Genomic DNA, 17,164 nt, shown 5'->3' with positions numbered 1-17,164 from the left:
AAAATCGTGGCTGATCTGTTTGTGTTCCAAATTCCCCATTCCCATCTTCCCTAGTAATCTTTGATTTCCTGGCCAAATCAGAGTCCATCTACCTCTCACTTTAAAATATTCAAGTAGCTCTGCCCCTACTGCCACCACCTTCTGAGGCAGAGAGTTTAAAGTTTAAAGTCACACAACCCTCAGAATTTCCCCTCATCTCTGTTTTCAAAGGGTGACCGTTAATTTTAAAGCAATGTTCCTCGGTTCTGGGTTGTCACACATCCTTTCCCTATCCACTTTGTCAAGACTAATCAGGATGTTACAAACTTAAATCCGATCATCCCTCACTCTTCAAAGCTCCGCTGAAAACAAACTCGGGTTGTCCAATCTTTCCTCATGAGACAACCTACTCATTCCAGCTATCAATCTAGTAAACCTTGTCTGATCTGTCGTCAGCACATTTACATCCTTCATTAAATAAGGAGACTAAAAATTGTACACTGTATTCAAGATGAGGTTCACCAACACATGGTATAATTGAAGTATTACCTCCTTTTATGTTCAATTCCTCCCATTATAAAGGATAGCGTTGTTAATCTTAATCACTTATGCTCACAGATTAACTTTGTGATTCATTCACCAGAATATCTGAATTCCTCTGCACCTTGGAGTTCTGTATTTAGATAATACTTTGCTATCTTATTCTTTCTGCCAAAGTGAGAAACTTCACATTGTCTCGTATTACATTCTATCTGTCAGAATTTTGATCATTCATATAATCCATCTATATCTGTCTTTATCCTTGTTATGTCATCTTCACAATGTTCTTTCCCACCTATCTTTATGTCATGTGCAAAGTCACAATGCCTTTGTTCCCTCAACTAAGTAGTTGGCATGAGGCATAAATGTTAGCACCAGATGGATCTCCTTGTCTCACATTCTGCCAATCTTATTTAAAAAAGACCCATGAATGCATACTCTGTTTACTGACAGCCAGCAATTTTCTATTCATGCTCATATATGACTGCACACCTTGAGTTCCTACTTTACACAATTACCTTTCCTGTTGCACCTTGTCAAATGCCTTCTGGCAATCTAAGAATAGTGTATCAATGATCTCCCCCTTATCCACAGCTTGTAAAGAGGGGGTGACCATTTCTCCTGGACGGTACTACCCATGAAAGAATCAGAACAAAGAACAATACAATACAGAACAGGTCCTTCACCCCTCCAAGCCTATGCTGACATATTTTGCCCATTCATACTTAAAACTGTCTTCACTTACAGGATCCAGATCCTTCTATTCCCTTGCTATTCATGTTTTTATCCAGGTGTTTCTTAAATGCTGCTATTGTGTCTGCTTCCATCACCTTCTCTGGCAGCACATTACAGACACTCAACACCTATTGTATGAAAAACCTGCCTTGCATATCTCTTAAATTTTACCCCCACCCTGAACCTGTGTCCCGTAGTATTAGCGCAGAAAAAGATTAAAATAATTTGCAAAAAAAAAGGGAAAAATGCAAGTCCATGTTCTAAAATTCACTGTATGAAGTAAATAAATTCATGTAATTGTGGCTACATTTAAAATCCTGAGGTCAATCAGAGAGCTGAAAGTTTGAAACCTTCAAATTCTAAGTTATTTGACTAATTTGCAATCCTCACGAATTACTTGAGATGTGCCTTGGATGCAAGCCTAATTTAATATTGCTTATTTAAATTTCTGCAAATATTCATTAATAGCACAGAAATAGGCTACATATTTGAACAAGTCCATTCAAATGTTTATGATCTAGATGAGCTTCTTCCCACACTATTCTTCTCTCTCGTTTGCCCATATGGATCTATGCTATTTGCCCTATATACTTTCTTTATTTGTTGACACTACCACCACACCAATGTCTTCTGCAACAGCTAACTATACATCTGAATACTTACACACACTGCCCATTAATGACACCACCCAGTCTTGTTAATATTTTTGAAAGTTTTTCTCATTCAACCTATTTTTCTAAACAACCTGTTCAGAGATGTTATAGCACACTTGTGTGCAATTCTGGTCTCCCTCCTATCGGAAAGATGTTGTGAAACTTGAAAGGGTTCAGAAAAGATTTACAAGGATGTTGCAAGGGTTGGAGGGTCGAGCTATAGGGAGGGGCTGAATAGACTGGGGCTGTTTTCCCTGGAGTGTCAGAGGCTGAGGGGTGACCTTATAGAGGTTTATAAAATCATGAGGGGCATGGACAGGTAAATAGACAAGGTGGGAAGTCCAGAACTAGAGGGCATAGGTTTAGGGTGAGAGGCGAAAGATTTAAGACGGACCTAAGGGACAACATTTTCACACAGAAGATGGTGCATGAATGGAATGAGCTGCCAGAGAAAGTAGGGGAGGCTGAATGGGTATATGAATAGGAGGGGTTTAGAGAGATAGGGGCCAAACTAGACTGGGTTGTGATATCTGGTCAGCATGGTCGAGTTGGACCGAAGGGTTTGCTTCCATGCTGTACATCTCTATGACTCTGTGACCTCCGGAATAGGTGGACTTGAACCCAACCCTCCTGCCCCAGCGGTAAGGACAACACCTCTGCGCCACAAGAAGGTACTATTCTTTCATTGAGTTTCATGTTTTAATTGCATTCTGGATTGAGGTATACCTTTATTGGAGTTTTACAGGGCCTTTTGCATCAAAAGTTCCTAGTTCTGTTCTCACTTGCAAGTGGAAAAAATCTTTTCTACTTTTACTCTAATACCATTCTTTAATTTTAAAAGATCCATTTGGTCACTTCTCAGACTTCTCTCTTCAATAAACATAGATTTGATTTGATTTATTATTGTCACGTATACCAAGATTAAGAGAAAAGTATTGTTTTGGTGCTAATCGGACAAATCATACCTTATACAAGTACACAGTACAGAATATAGTGTTACAGCTACAGAGAAAGATTAACTTTTCATTCATAAGTTTGATAACTGTGGGGAAGAAACTGTTCTTAAATCTGTTGGTATATGTTTTTAAGCTTTTGTATTTGCTGCCTGATGGAAGAGGGTGAAGGAGAATATAACCAGGGTGGTAGTGGACTTTGATTATGTTGGCTGCTTTTGCAAGGCAGCAGGAAGTGTAGATGGAGTCAATGGAAGGAAGGCTGGTTTTCTTGATGCACTGGATTGCATTCACAACTCTGTAATATCTTGTGTTCTTCAGCATGGCAGTAGCTATACCAAGCTGTGACGCATCTATAAAAATTGGTAAGTGTCATTGTGAACATGCCAAATTTTGGTAGCCTTCTGAGGATATAGAGGAGTTACTGTGCTTTCTTGACTGTAGTATCAGCATGAGTGGACCAGGATAAATTGGCGGTATTGACTCTCAATAACTTGACGCTCTTGACCACTTCCACCTCAGCACCACTGACACAGACAGGGGCATGTCCTCCATTCCACTTCCTGAAGTCGATGACCAGGTCCTTAATTTTCATGACATTGAGAGAGAGATTGTTGTCTCTAAACCACTAAGCTGTCTATCTCCTTCCTGTGCTCTGTCTTGTCATCATTTAGATCCAACCCAATATGGTGATGTCATCAGCAACAGGTAGTTCTTCGATAATGCGATGGTTGTGTTCTTATGCAACCTCATATTATGGAAAAATTGTGCTTTAGAAACAGCCCTTAAAACATTGACAATGCAATGACATTACAGCTACCAAACATTTAAAAAGTTTGCACTTTAGAAACAGTGTCCCCACTTCGGCAATCGCATTATAGCAGAATGACCTGAAATTGCTGGGCACCAGTGTTGAGGATTATTGATAGGATGTTTTATCACCTGTCCTTACTGCAAGTGATCTGTGGGTCAAGAAGTTGAGGTTCTAGTTGCAGAGGCAGTAGCAGAGTCTTGGGTCCTGGAGTCTGGAGATGGGTTTTGTTGGGGTGATGGTGTTGAGGGCAGAGATAAAGTCAATAAACAAGAGTATGTGTCCTTGTTATCCAGATTAGATTCCCACAGTATGGAAACAGGCTCTTCAGCCCAACAATTCCACATCAATGTTCTGAAGATTAACCCACCCAGACCCATTCCCCTGTCCTGTATTTACTCCTGACTAATTCACCTAACACTGTGGGCTATTTAGCATGACCAGCACAACTTTGGATGAGGAAACCAGAGCACCCAGTGGAAACCCACACAGAGATGGGGAGAATGTGCAAACTCCACACAGACAGTCACCCAAGGCAGGAATCGAACTCGGGTCCCTGGCATTGAGCTATTGTGCCATCCCAAGATGTTCCGGGGATGAGTGTGGCGCCAGGGACATGGCATCTGCCATAGACCTTTTGTGATAGTAGGTGAATTGTAGCAGATCAAGGCAATCTGGGGAGGCTGGAGTAGATGTGAACCATGATTAATCTCTTGAAGCATTTCATGACTATGTTAGAGCCCCGTGCCTGACTTTTCTTTGGCACTGGGATAATGGTGGTCTTATTGTCATCACATTGTAGTAAGGAGAGGTTAAAGATGTCAACAAACACTCCTGCCAACTGGGCTGCACAGGATCTGAGCACATGGCCACGGTCTCTAGCTGGGCCCAGTTACTTTCCGTGGGTTTATCCTGAAGAAGGTCAATTTGATGTCTATGGTGGTGATTGTGGATACAGGTGCACCCAAGGCTGCCAGGGAAGGTGACATCATTTCACTGACCTTCTGTTCAAAACACGCATTGAATGAATTGAGCTCATTATGGAGGGATGCATTGTGATCAGCATTGGATTTTGCTTTGTAACCTGTTATATCATGTAAGCCAAGATTCCCAGCCATTTCATTTTTTGTTAAATAGATATAGCTTCTCAATTCTGGTATATTCTAAAATAACCTTCTTTACCATCTCCATATTCTTTTTATAACTGTTTACACTATTCCAAGTATGGTCCAACCAAGGTTTTTACAGGTTTAACGTAGCTTAATTCTATAAATAAATCCCAGTCCTTTCTTTGCTCTTTTAATCACCTTTATTAATCTGTGTCACTATGTTTAACAATTTGTATAATTTTTCTCTGAGATCCCACTGTTTTTCATCCTATGAGGAATGTAATGAGTGAATCAGCAGATACTTTTACGCTGCATCAGTTTTTATTGTTTGTTGACATAGAAAATATTTCCAAAGCTTTTAAATTCAAGCTAAGCAAGCACAACAAAGGCACTGAGAGTTCAGTTTCCCAGAAAGAGTTTGGAAAACAATTGAGAACTTGAATAGAGTAAAGATCAGGTATGCTGAAAGAATCATCTGTCAATTCATGTCATTTCTGTAATGAATTGGCATAGAGCAATTTCACTTTCTTATTTTTGAAGCAGAATGTGTGGCCTTTGTATTCTTCCAACTAAAATGTAGTGCTACACACTTATCTATGACAAAGTTTATTGACTATTGTATTTCTATTCTGATGTTTAATATCTTACTGTATTTTGTTGCAATCCTCCTCTGTATAAACCTTGCCTTGCACTTAGCTATCATTGTGAATTTTCAATTTCTGGGTCCAATCCGTTAATGTAAATGGTGAAAAATGGTGGTTCCTGCACCCAATAAGCACCGCTTTTCAGCACTGTCACTTTGAGTACTTGGTTTTAATTCATACCACTTTTTAGACTTGGCTGTGTACATTGCAAATGATACCACTGGGTGGCACAAAGAGTATGCACGTGTGAAGAGGTAATCTACATGATTCTGAAATGACCAAAAGCAGCAGTCTGTCTCAAAGATGGCGGGGCTGGGAGTCCTCAGAAAATAGTTTCAGGTGAAAATTGTGTGTTATTCAGGATTCAGGAGGGCCTGAGATAATCACTCCATCGTTCCTGCATGGTGGCTCAGTGGTTAACAATGCTGCCTCACAGTGCCAGCAATCCAGGTTTGCTTCTAGCCTCGGACAACTGTCTGTGTGGAGTTTGCACATTCTCAATGCGTGTGTGCGGGTTTCCTCCCACAATCCAAAGATGTGCAGGTTAGGTGAATTGGCCATGCTAAATTACCCATAGTATTCAGAGATGTGCAGTTTCTCTGCGCAGGGATGTGCAGTATTGGTCAGGGGTAAACATAGGGTAGGGGGATGTGTCTGGGTGGGTTACTCTTCAGAGAGTCGGTGTGGACTTGTTGGGCTGAAGGGCCTGTTTCCACACTGTAGGGATTCTATGATCTATGATTTCAAACTTGGAGTTAAAAGCCCTGTTATTTCACTCTGTGGGTAAACTGAATCCTGAATCTGTACTACTGCATTTAAGAGACTGGTGTAAAGTGGTCACTTTTAAAAAAAATTTTTAGCCAATCCTCAATTCAAGCTAATAAATTACCCTTATACCATGTGATCTTACCTTGTGTATTAACATTTTGTATGGCTTCTTATCGAATGCCTTCTGGAAGTTCAGACGTCTCACAGGATTCCCTTTGTAACACACTGGTTACAAAGTCTCAATAATATCTCTTCTTCCTCAGGCAGCTGGGAAAATTTGGCATGATGGCGAACACCCTTGCCAACTTTTATAGGTGCGCCATCGACAGCATTCTGTCTGAATGTATCACTGCTTGGTATGGCAACTGTACCGTTCAAGATCAACGATTGCAGAGAGTGGTGAACTCGGCTCGACAATCACAAAGGCCAACCTCCTATCTATAAAATCCATCTACCAGGCCCACTGTCAAGGATAGGCTACCAGCATTCTCAAAGATCCACCCACCCTGGCAATGCTTTTCTACAATCTCTATTATCAGGGAGAAGGTACAGAAGTCTGAACACACGCACCAGCCATTTCGAAACAGTTTCTATCCTACTGTTCAGTAGAATACTGAATGGCCTCACAAACTCTTTGCATTCGCTTGTACCTGTGTATTTGTTTTGCCGCTTTTTACCTATTATTTACTTGTCTATGATATTTAACTGTGATCTGCCTGTATTGCTCACAAGACAAAGCTTTTCACTGTGCCTCGGCACACATGACAATAAATTCATAAATTCAAATTTAAATTATATCTTGTGATTTTTGTCATTATTTAATTTCCCTTTTCATTAGTTTTTTAGTAATTCCTTGTTAATCTTTTGCCAATCTTCCAGCCTGCCTTTGCGATATGGTATGCTTCGTTTGTGTCTTTGTTATCTTTAATTTCTTTGCTTAGCTATTGATGCTTTTTCCCTTTCTCAAACTATTTCTGCCTCACTACAAGTATATTTTAGTTGGGAAAGTCTCAAAGAATTCCTGGAGTGTCAGCCCCTGGTCTGCTTGAAGAGTTTGCCTCCTGGTAGCTAGCCTATTAACTCCATGTGGATTTCACCAGTTTCCTCATTTCCCCTCCCCCCACCTTACCCCAGTTCCAACCTTCCAGCTCAGCACTCTCCTCATGCCCTGTCTTATCTGTCCATCTTCCTTCCCACATATCTGCTCCACCCTCCCCTCCGACCTATCACCTTTACCCCACCTCCATCCACCTATTGCACTCTCAATTACCTTCCTCCAACCCCAGTCCAAGTCCCCTCTCCAATTTATCTATTCACCCCTGAGGCTCCCAGCCTATTCCTGATGAAGGGTTTTTGCCCAAAACATTAATGTTCCTGCTCCTTGGATGCTACCTGACCTGCTGTGCTTTTCCAGCACCATACTCTAGACTCCTATCACTGAGAGGCCAGCAGGCTGACTTGGACATTCCTCTTTAAACTTGGCCATTAACTTGCCTGAATTGGCATAGGGGTTGGTAGCCCTTCTACCTGTGATCCCACTTGGGGTGGGGTGGGTGAAATGGGGATGGACATAGACCTGAATTTTCATGCCTTAAATTTTCTGACCTCAGTTATAAGAGCAAGTTGCTTGCTTTCATTAAGTTACTTATTAAGAACTTTTGGAAATTCAAATGGATTCATCACCTTTATTTTCTCATACTGCTTCAAATAATAAGAACGCCCAAGTATAACAAACTTTTCTGGAATCTCTTTTGATTACTCTTTATTTACATGTTTAGCTTTGTTTCTCCATTATATCATAAAGGTGCAGCTCTAATAGAAAATCTATTTTGAACAGCTGCCAACATCCTGCAAAATTAATTATACTAAACAGGAGACATGGGTTAATATATTCCTGTCAGATTTTCTTTGTGATATTTTAACATAAAAAGTTCAATGACTGCCCCTATTTTGGTGAATATATGGTAATCAATGATTAACCTGGAAAATGCAATTTTAGAAATAATATTCAGAATTCATAAATCTCTGTCCTACCATGGCAAGCTTTTCCATTCGGCATGAGTCGGTATCCACTGGGGCAGAGGCATTGGTAGCTCCCTGGTGTGTTTTTGCAGTCATGCTGACATGGTTCCTTGTTTTCACACTCATTAATATCTGTCAACACAGAAGTTTACAATCAGAAAACGTTAAAATGTATTTTACTTACTGACAATAACTTGTAGTGATTTATCTTGACTTTGACAAATGAACATGATGTTGGTAATTGCAAAATATCTACATTTTAGAAAAAGTAAAAGATTTATTGCACCTAAGGTTGATTCAGAAGCTAAAAAGTTTTACTCTGACCAACTTTATTGAAACACTGTTCAAACCCAAATTTTAAGATGCGTAAGAGAATAAAGCAAGTTGCTTATACATTTTTTATGAGGAAACACGAAGGTTTCTCTTAGCGATTAGAGAATTTACATCTTCATTGTAATTTGTTTCTTTCCCCTTCCCTCCATTTGCTTCCCTTTCCCCTCCTGAAGGTGCTCAGCTGGGGTATGATTCCAAAGCAGCCAACAATCCCCTGCCATTTTTTCAAATTATGAAGCAAGATACAATTTTTTTTGTACTAAAGGGTTAATACATGAAAAAGAAAAGCCAGTTTTGAACCTCTGGTTTTTACTTTGTTAATAAATTGCCTCACTTTTAATAATGATTAACCCAGAGGTTAAGCTCTACCAGTTGTCACATGAATATATTCCATCTTAAAAAACAATCAGTTTGGGCTTTTGTGTTTTCCTGACAGAGGGTGTGGTCAAATGTCAGAAGACTTGCGTACCAAGACTGAAAGTTTCCATGTTGGCTTGAAGCCACACTTTAATCTGATCAAAAGACTCTCTATTGACCATACTAGTGTGGAGATTAAATTGAACGGAAATCAATATGCAAACTAAGCAGGACATAGTCTGGCTTTATAAGAATCCAAAGACACAAATAAATAAAAACTGAAGCTTTCAGCGATTATCACCAGTAACTGTTCAAACTGTAAAGTGATTTATGCCAATGAACATAACCTATAAACAAATTTCTGTGCAATCGTACTCCAGCTTCACAACCTACAAGACAAGACATTTAAATCAATACTTTGTTAGATATATTACAATAAAAAAACAGATTCCATTTATAAAGACTGATGTTTACCTATGCAATTGTTATTCTTTGCCTCATAGCCGTGAGGGCATGTTTCTCTAATGCTCCTCCCAGTCCTGGAGAAAGCTGCACGGTAAATGCTTCTGTAGCCCGTATGCGATCTATACTGAGAGGACTGACTAAACTGCTGCTGATGCGGTGGCTGTTGTTGGTTGTGGTAACCCACATTAGGGAACTGGGCAAAGTTATAAATTCTCTCATAATTTGGCAACCTCTCTAATCCAACACAAGATTTCCCATCACCTAACAAATGTTGTCCAGGTGGACAGAGACACTTGAAGCTGCCAGGGGTGTTGATGCACTGGTATGCACAAGGTTTAGGCACCCGTTCACATTCGTCAATGTCTGCTCATATGACATGGGTCGCAGCATAATATAACATGAAAGGAAAAGAAAAGAGAACACAAAAAGAGGATCAGTTTGGATAATACAATGAGGATCTCATCGTACAGTAAACCTGCCACTGCGGAGAAATACAGTTTTGTTGACTTTACTCGACTGGATTTTGCATCAAGATAGTTAAGCATATTTGCAAGCTTTTATTGAATTTTTTTGATGGCAACCTTCTCAATTGCAACATCTATTTGACTGAAGTTTGCTACCAATGTAATTCCAGAATGGTGACAGGAGACACAAAGTGGTGGTGGAGGCCTGATGAGAATGGTGTTCTGTAACCACCAGTACTGGGTCCAGAGCAGTTTGTCATTTACATAAATGATTTGGATGAAAATGTAGATGACATGGTTAGTAAGTTTGAGGATCACAACCAAAATTGCTGGTATAGTGGACAGCAAGAAAGGTTATCTAAGATTACAAAGAGATCTTAATCAATTGCGTCAATAGGCTGAAGAGTGGCAGATGGAGTTTAATTTGGATAGATGCAAGATATTGCATTTTGGTAAAATAAACAAAGGCAGGACTTATAAAATTAAAAGTAGAGCTTTGGGTAGTTAGTAGAACAGAGAAACCTAGGGGTTCAGGTACATAATTCTTTGAAGTTTGTGTCACATGTGGACAGGGTGGTTAAGAAGGCATTCAGTACGCTTGCCTTCATTGCTCAGTTCTATGATTATAAGAATTAGGACGTCACGTTGAGGTTGTAAAAGACATTGATGAGGTCTCTTCTCAAATACTATGTCCAGTTCTGGTCACCCTGACATGGGAAGGATATTATTAAGCTGGAGCGGGTTCAGGAAAGATTTACCAGAATATTGCTGGGAATAGAGAGTTTGAGTTATAAGGAGAGGCTGGATATGCTGGGACTTTTTCACTGGAGTGAAGGAGGTTGAGGGTGATCTTATAGATATTTATAAAATCATGAGGGGTATAGATAAGGTGAATGGCAGGTGTCTTTTGCCTTGGTGGAGGATTTCAAGACAAGGGGCACATTTTTAAGATAAGAGGAGAGCGATTTATAAGAAGACATGGGGGCAATTTTTTTTAAACATAGTGGTCCATGTGTAGAATGAACTTCCAGAGAAGATGATGGATGTGTGTACAGTTACAACATTTAAAAGACATTTGGATAAATACATGAATAAGAAATGTTTGGAGGAATATGGGCCAAATGCAGGCAGGTGGAATTAGTTTAGTTTGGGATTATGATCAGTCGTATGACTAACAGTTAATCTTGGTTGTAACTAATAATGGGAGTGATTTTAAATAGGGAAGAGGAAATTGATATCAATAGTAGAGTTCTTCTTTACCTCTCTAGTGCAACCTGAGTGAAAAATTGTGAATGCTACCTTTTCACAGCAATGTTGGGATTATTTTGGCTCAATCATCGAGAATTTATGTACAATTATTGTTCATTAAGGTGAGGAATGAAGCACTTTCTATTTCTGACATCAGTATTAAAAGTTCCATGATTAGCCAAAATCTCCAGCTATTCTGAACCTCAAACACCAGTGTTATGTTCATTTCCTACAGTAGGTATTCTGAGTAAGGAACTGCTCCATTTAAAAAAAAATTAGTTTTATACAAGTGATCCACTAAGAGCTGAATTGGAATTCTTATTTATTATTGCTGCTAGCATTAAACTTAAACATAGCAATGCAATTCAATTGAATCTATTGCATTTTGTTGAGATGGCAGCGAATGTGTCAGGTTTGTTGATTATAATTAGCTAAAATAGTTCTAGTATAATTAAATATGTATAGACAACATTAAAATGTGGCAGTTTTTTTTATAATAGCCTTGTAGTTTGACTCAATGGTATCCCTTGAACAAGCTGTCTGACAGACCATTTGAACAGCATTATGAAAACAATTCGAAATCTGGCCTGTTACAGATGCGTAACAATGGACAGGACAATTTTACTGAGATATTGTTGCCCTTTTGCATGGTAGTGGAAATAATCATCTAACTAGTTTAAATATGAATGTGTCCGAATAATGTTACTTTGAAAGGATCTGATAACAGCTTCAGAAATGAATAAGCAAATATGGTGAAAAAAATCAGCAATGTTTGCAAAGCATGAGCCAAGCTGTAAAAATTAGTAAATAGATTTGTAAGTGGATAGCAAGTTTTATCACATATTATTATTCCAAATTTAGCATTTAGCATTTTACAACGTTGTTTACAAACCCTAGTATGAATAATCACGTTGCTGTTGATTAGCTCAGATTATTTTGTTCAGTTAAATATTTGCTATGACAGTTAATGATACATTTTATGGTGAAGATTACATTGGTTGGGGTGCGTATATCCAAACAAGTAGAAGCTTTGTTTTGTCTTTGTTATGTTTGAAGCATTTTGAACTGCCAAGAATAATCATGATCTTTGGTATTCGATAAGCAAATGCTCTTCCATTTTCCATTACAATCACATGACGGGAGTCTAACTATCCATTTTATTCAGGGTAGAAATAATAGAAACATTTTTAATATTTACATTTATATTTTGAACCTGGGCAAAGTTCACCTCAGTGAAGCATAACGTTCCAACCCCTGGACCAGGAATCAAATGTGAAGTCATTCAAACTACTGACACCCTTTAATACTTTCTGAATTTTAATTCTAAGTTTATTATCCAGGTTTTTAAAAAACTCTCCCAGGTGAAACTGCAAAATAAAAGATTACACAATATGTATCTAAGAAACACAGGGCCAGAATTTGGTTGCGAATTGTGAACAAGTGGCCCCTGCCCAAAGATTTTCTATGGTGTTTTACAAGCTGTATATTCTTAACCAGTTAGGTTAAAGCATTGTTAATGAGGAAGGCAGAGTTTGAACCAATTAGTGTAATTGAGAACAGTTAATGCAAAGTCCAATCAGGTATAGAATGCAAAATAGAGGGAATAAAAACTTGAGAGAAATAAAAGAGACGGGAAGATATCCACCTTAGCACCCCCAGATGTCCCCACCATCATAGGTGCCAGTTTTCAGCTGTTTCAATTCACTCCATGTGATAGCAAGAACAGCTGGGTGCACTGCAAACTGGAAAGGCTGTGGACCCTGACAACACTGTCTGGCAATAATGAAGATATGTGCTCCAGACCTTGTAGCATTCCCAGCTAAGCTGTTCCAGTACAGCTATAATATGGGCATATACACATGTGAAAAATTGCCCAGGTATCTTCTGTAAACACAACCAGAAGTCCAACCTGGCCAATTACCATCCTGTCATTTTACTCTCTATCATTAGTAAAGTGATAGGAAGTGTCATCACCAGTGTTATCAAGTATCACTTGTTTAGCAATAAACTGCTCATTGCTGTCTGGTCTGGGTTCAATTAGGGCCACTCAGTTCTTGACCTCATTACAAATTTGGTTCAAACATAGACAAAACAGCTGAATTCCAATGCTGGGGTGAGAGTGACTGCCCTTCATATCAAGGTCATATTTGACTTGAGTGTGTCTAGAAATCCTAGCAAAACTGGAGTCAGTGGAAATCAGGGGATATTTCTCCACTTGTAGGAGTCATACCTGGCACGAAGGAAGATGGTTGTGGTTGTTAAAGGTCAGTCATCTCAGTTCCAGGACTTCTTTTGAGGAGTTCTTTCGGGTTGTGTTCTAAGGGCAACCATCTTCATTTATTTCATCCATGACCTTCCCACCACCAGAAGGCTAGGGTGGGACGTTTGCTGATGATGACACAGTGTTCAGCACCAGTCACAACTCCTCAGATACTAAAACAGTCCACATGCAAATGCAGCAAGACCAGGTACAATATCCAAGCTTTGGTCGAGAAGTTGCAAGTAACATTTGTGCCACACAAATGCCAGGCAATGCCCATTTCCAAAACGAGATGTGTGATGGGAAATTAAAGACCAAGTCGGCCACATGAATAGGAAGTGTACACTGCATACAAGGCTCATAAAATACATGATTTTTTTTATGCCTCTACTGTTTGAATTCTTTAACAAGAGGAATCTAAATGGATCATTCAATGCTAGCATATTTATCCAGAGATTTATTCAAAAACATTCTTTCTGATTTTTTTTTGTTAATAATTATGAGCACTTGATTCTTCCAAATACCCCATTATCTTATTCTGCCAAGAAAACAGGGATGCCACCTTTTGTCCTGTCATCACCATTATTTGGGTGGAATGAGAAAGTAGTGAGATGATATTTACTTAAATCACACCTGTTTTTCCAATTTTAAAGGCACAAGTATTTCTTGTTGGTAGCATACATGCAACAAACAAATTTGGAGTAGAAGTCGGCTGATTATCCCTGGTGTCTGTATCATCATTCAACAAGATAAAAGCTGATCTGTTTGCGTTATGAATTCCACATTCCACCTATTCCTGATAACCTTAGATTCCTGGTGGGCAATGGAATCAATCTACCTCTGCCTGATAAGTTCTCAATGGCCCTGCCTCGCTCATCTTCTCAGAGAGTTCCAAAGGCTCACAACTTTCAGAGGTAGACCATTTGACCCCTTTAAAACTGCTTTCCCATTCAATAAAATCATGGCTAATCTAATTATTCCACACTCCTGCCAACCCTGGGTAACGCTTCAATCCTTGTTTGTCAAGGACTATTTACCTCTGCCTTAAAAATAGTCAAAGGCTTTGCTTTCACGTCCTTTTGAGGAAGAGACTTCCAAAGACTCTCAATCCTCTGAGAGAAAGAAAACAGTATTGTTAAACAGAGGCCCCTAGTTTTTGAACCTCAACAGGAGAAAACATTCTTTCCACATAAACCATGTGAAGACTTCCAGGATATCATATTTCTAGTTTGTCAACTCTTACACTTCTGAACACCTTTGAATACAAGTCTTGCCTGTCCAACCATTTCTCATAATACAACAGGTCCATTCTAAATAGTACTCTAATAAACCTTCCCCAAAATGCTTCCAAAACGTTAACATCTTCCTTAAAATAAGGAGCCCAATACTGTAAACAGTACTCAAGATGTGGTCTCATCAATATTGTATAATTTCTCTACTTTTGTATTGTGTAGAGATCTAGGTGTTCTAGTGCTTGTTCTAGTCACAAAAGATTAATACACAGGAACAGTGAATATTCAAGAAGGCTAATGGAATGCTATCCTCAATATTGGTCATAAAAGTTGTTCTTCTTCACTGGTGCAGGACAATGGGGAAGCCACATCTCAAATGCTGTGAGCAGGTGGGATCTCTTTAAGGAATGATGTAAATACATTGGAGGTGATACAGTAAAGGTTTATGAGATTGATGCATAGAACAAGTGGATTGTTTAATGAAAAAAGATTGGACAGACTGGGCTTGTTTCCACTGGGATTTGGAAGAGTGAGGGGTGACGATTGAAGTACAGAGGCAGGCTTGAATGGACTTGACAGGTGCATGTGGAAATGATGCTTCTTCTTGTGGGTAAGTCCAGAATCAGGGAGAAGTATTTTAAAATTAGGGGGAGCCCATTTAGGGCCCATTTAGGAGATTTCTTTTCTGAGTTGTGCAATGTTTGAACTCACTGCCTTAGACATGAGAGGCAGAGCCGCTGAAAACTTTTCAGGCAGGGGTAGATAGATTCTTGTTAGACAAGGGAATCAAAGATTCTTGGGAATAGCTGGAATGTGGAATTCAAAGCACAAACACATCAACATATTGAATAGAGGTGCAGGCATGAGGAGTCAAATGCTTACTTCTACTCTAGATTCAGATGTTTATATTCAGTTACCTTTACATTAAACAACAACACTGTATTAACTTTCCTGGTTACTTCTGTAGCTGAAAACTAACTTTTTGAGATTCATACATTAGAACATCCAGATCGTTTTTATATCTCAAAGCCTGAGACACTCTCATTTATTAATGTCTCTCTATTATTATTCTTGCTACCAAAACCGACAATTTCCCACAGTATATTCCATTTGAATGTTCTTTGCCCATTCACTTAATCCTTTTGCAGTCACCTTTTATCCTTTTTACAATTTATTTTCCAATCTATCTTTGTGCTATTGGTAAATTTAGCAATCATAACTTTGGTTACTTTATCTAAATGATTTATTCCAACCACAAATGACTGTGACTACTGTTTTCAGTTAGTAAGCTAATCTTCTATCCATGTCAATACAGTAACCCTTTCACAGTAAGTTCTTATTATTTTCTGCAGAAAATCTTTGATGTGGCATTCAATCAAGTGCCTTCTGTAAAATCAAAGGACATACATCCACCAGTTCCTTTATCCATAGCATATATTACTTCTTCAAAGAACTACAAAATGTTTATTTCATAAAACCATGTTGACTCTGCCTGACTTTTCTAAGTGCCTTCTATAATGTTTTTATTAAAAAGTTGTGACCTCTCCCCATGACAGACATTAAGCAAACTTTCCTGTAGATTACTGTGTTTTGTCTCTGTCCTTTTCAGTATAAAGGAGTGACATTCACGACTTTCAAATCTAATGGAACCTTCCTTGAATCTGGGGTATTTGGAAAGTTAAAATTGAAGATTCAACTATCACTTCTTTTAAGACCCTACGATGAAATCAGTTAGGCTTCAAGGAGTTGCCAGTCCACAGTTCCAACAATTTAGTCAATTCCTTATGATTATAATTTTGTTGAGTTCGTTAATCTCTTCCATTTCCTGATTTACAGCTATTTCCGGGATGTTATTTGCATCCTTTATTGTACAGACTGATGCAAAATATCTGTCCAATTAATTTGCCATCTCATTATTAATTCCCCAGACTAGTTGTCGTAGTTGTGGGCATGTTTGCCGAGCTGGGAAGTTGATTTGCAGACATTTTGTCCCCTATTTAGGTGACATCTTCAGTGTTTTGAAGCCTCCTGTGGAGTACTGCTGTACTGTGTCTTTTGAAATTTATTTGGGTTCCATTCCTGCTGCTTCCGGTTATTCATTGCAGTAGCTGATATTTGGGTCCAGGTCTATGTACTTGTTGATAGAGTCCATGGATGAATGCCATACCTCTAGAAATTCTCTGGCTGTCCTCTCTTTGGCTTCTGTTATGGTCGTTGTGTTGTCCCAGTCGAATTTGTGGTCCTTGTCATCTGTGTGTATGTAGCTGTGTGTATGGCGTTTAGTGGCTGGTTGGTGTTCGTGAATGCAAATTACTAGTTGTCTGCCTGGTTGTCCTATACGGTGTTTCATGTAGGCTTTATATGGAATCTTTTAAATTATGTTGTTCTTTCACATGATGGGCATAGGGTCTTTTGTCCTGGTGAGTTCTTGCCTGAGCGTGGCTGTCGGTCTATGGGCTGTCATGAATCTCAGTGATTGGAGAAGTCTGCCTATCAGTTCCGAGATTTTTTTATATAAGCTAGCACTGCTAGTGAGTTAGGTCGTGGCATGTCCTTGTTGCGTTGTTTGTCAGTTAGGCATCTGTGGATGA

General features: G+C 39.0%; 1 protein-coding gene across 1 annotated transcript in view; it reads right to left on the bottom strand.

The window, feature by feature from the left end:
* Positions 1-17,164, bottom strand: part of hmcn1 (hemicentin 1) — a 610,612-nt gene that overhangs the window by 3,896 nt on the left and 589,552 nt on the right. The window contains exons 104-105 of the mRNA XM_060830300.1: positions 9,379-9,732; positions 8,227-8,346 (exon numbers count right to left, since the gene is read on the bottom strand). Of these exons, the coding sequence (XP_060686283.1) occupies positions 8,227-8,346; positions 9,379-9,732 (474 nt within the window). The remainder of the gene's footprint in view (positions 1-8,226; positions 8,347-9,378; positions 9,733-17,164) is intronic.

The sequence above is a fragment of the Hemiscyllium ocellatum genome, chromosome 9 (genome assembly GCF_020745735.1).
Source record: "Hemiscyllium ocellatum isolate sHemOce1 chromosome 9, sHemOce1.pat.X.cur, whole genome shotgun sequence".
NCBI lineage: Eukaryota > Metazoa > Chordata > Chondrichthyes > Orectolobiformes > Hemiscylliidae > Hemiscyllium > Hemiscyllium ocellatum.
This window is presented reverse-complemented; position numbering and strand designations above follow the sequence as displayed.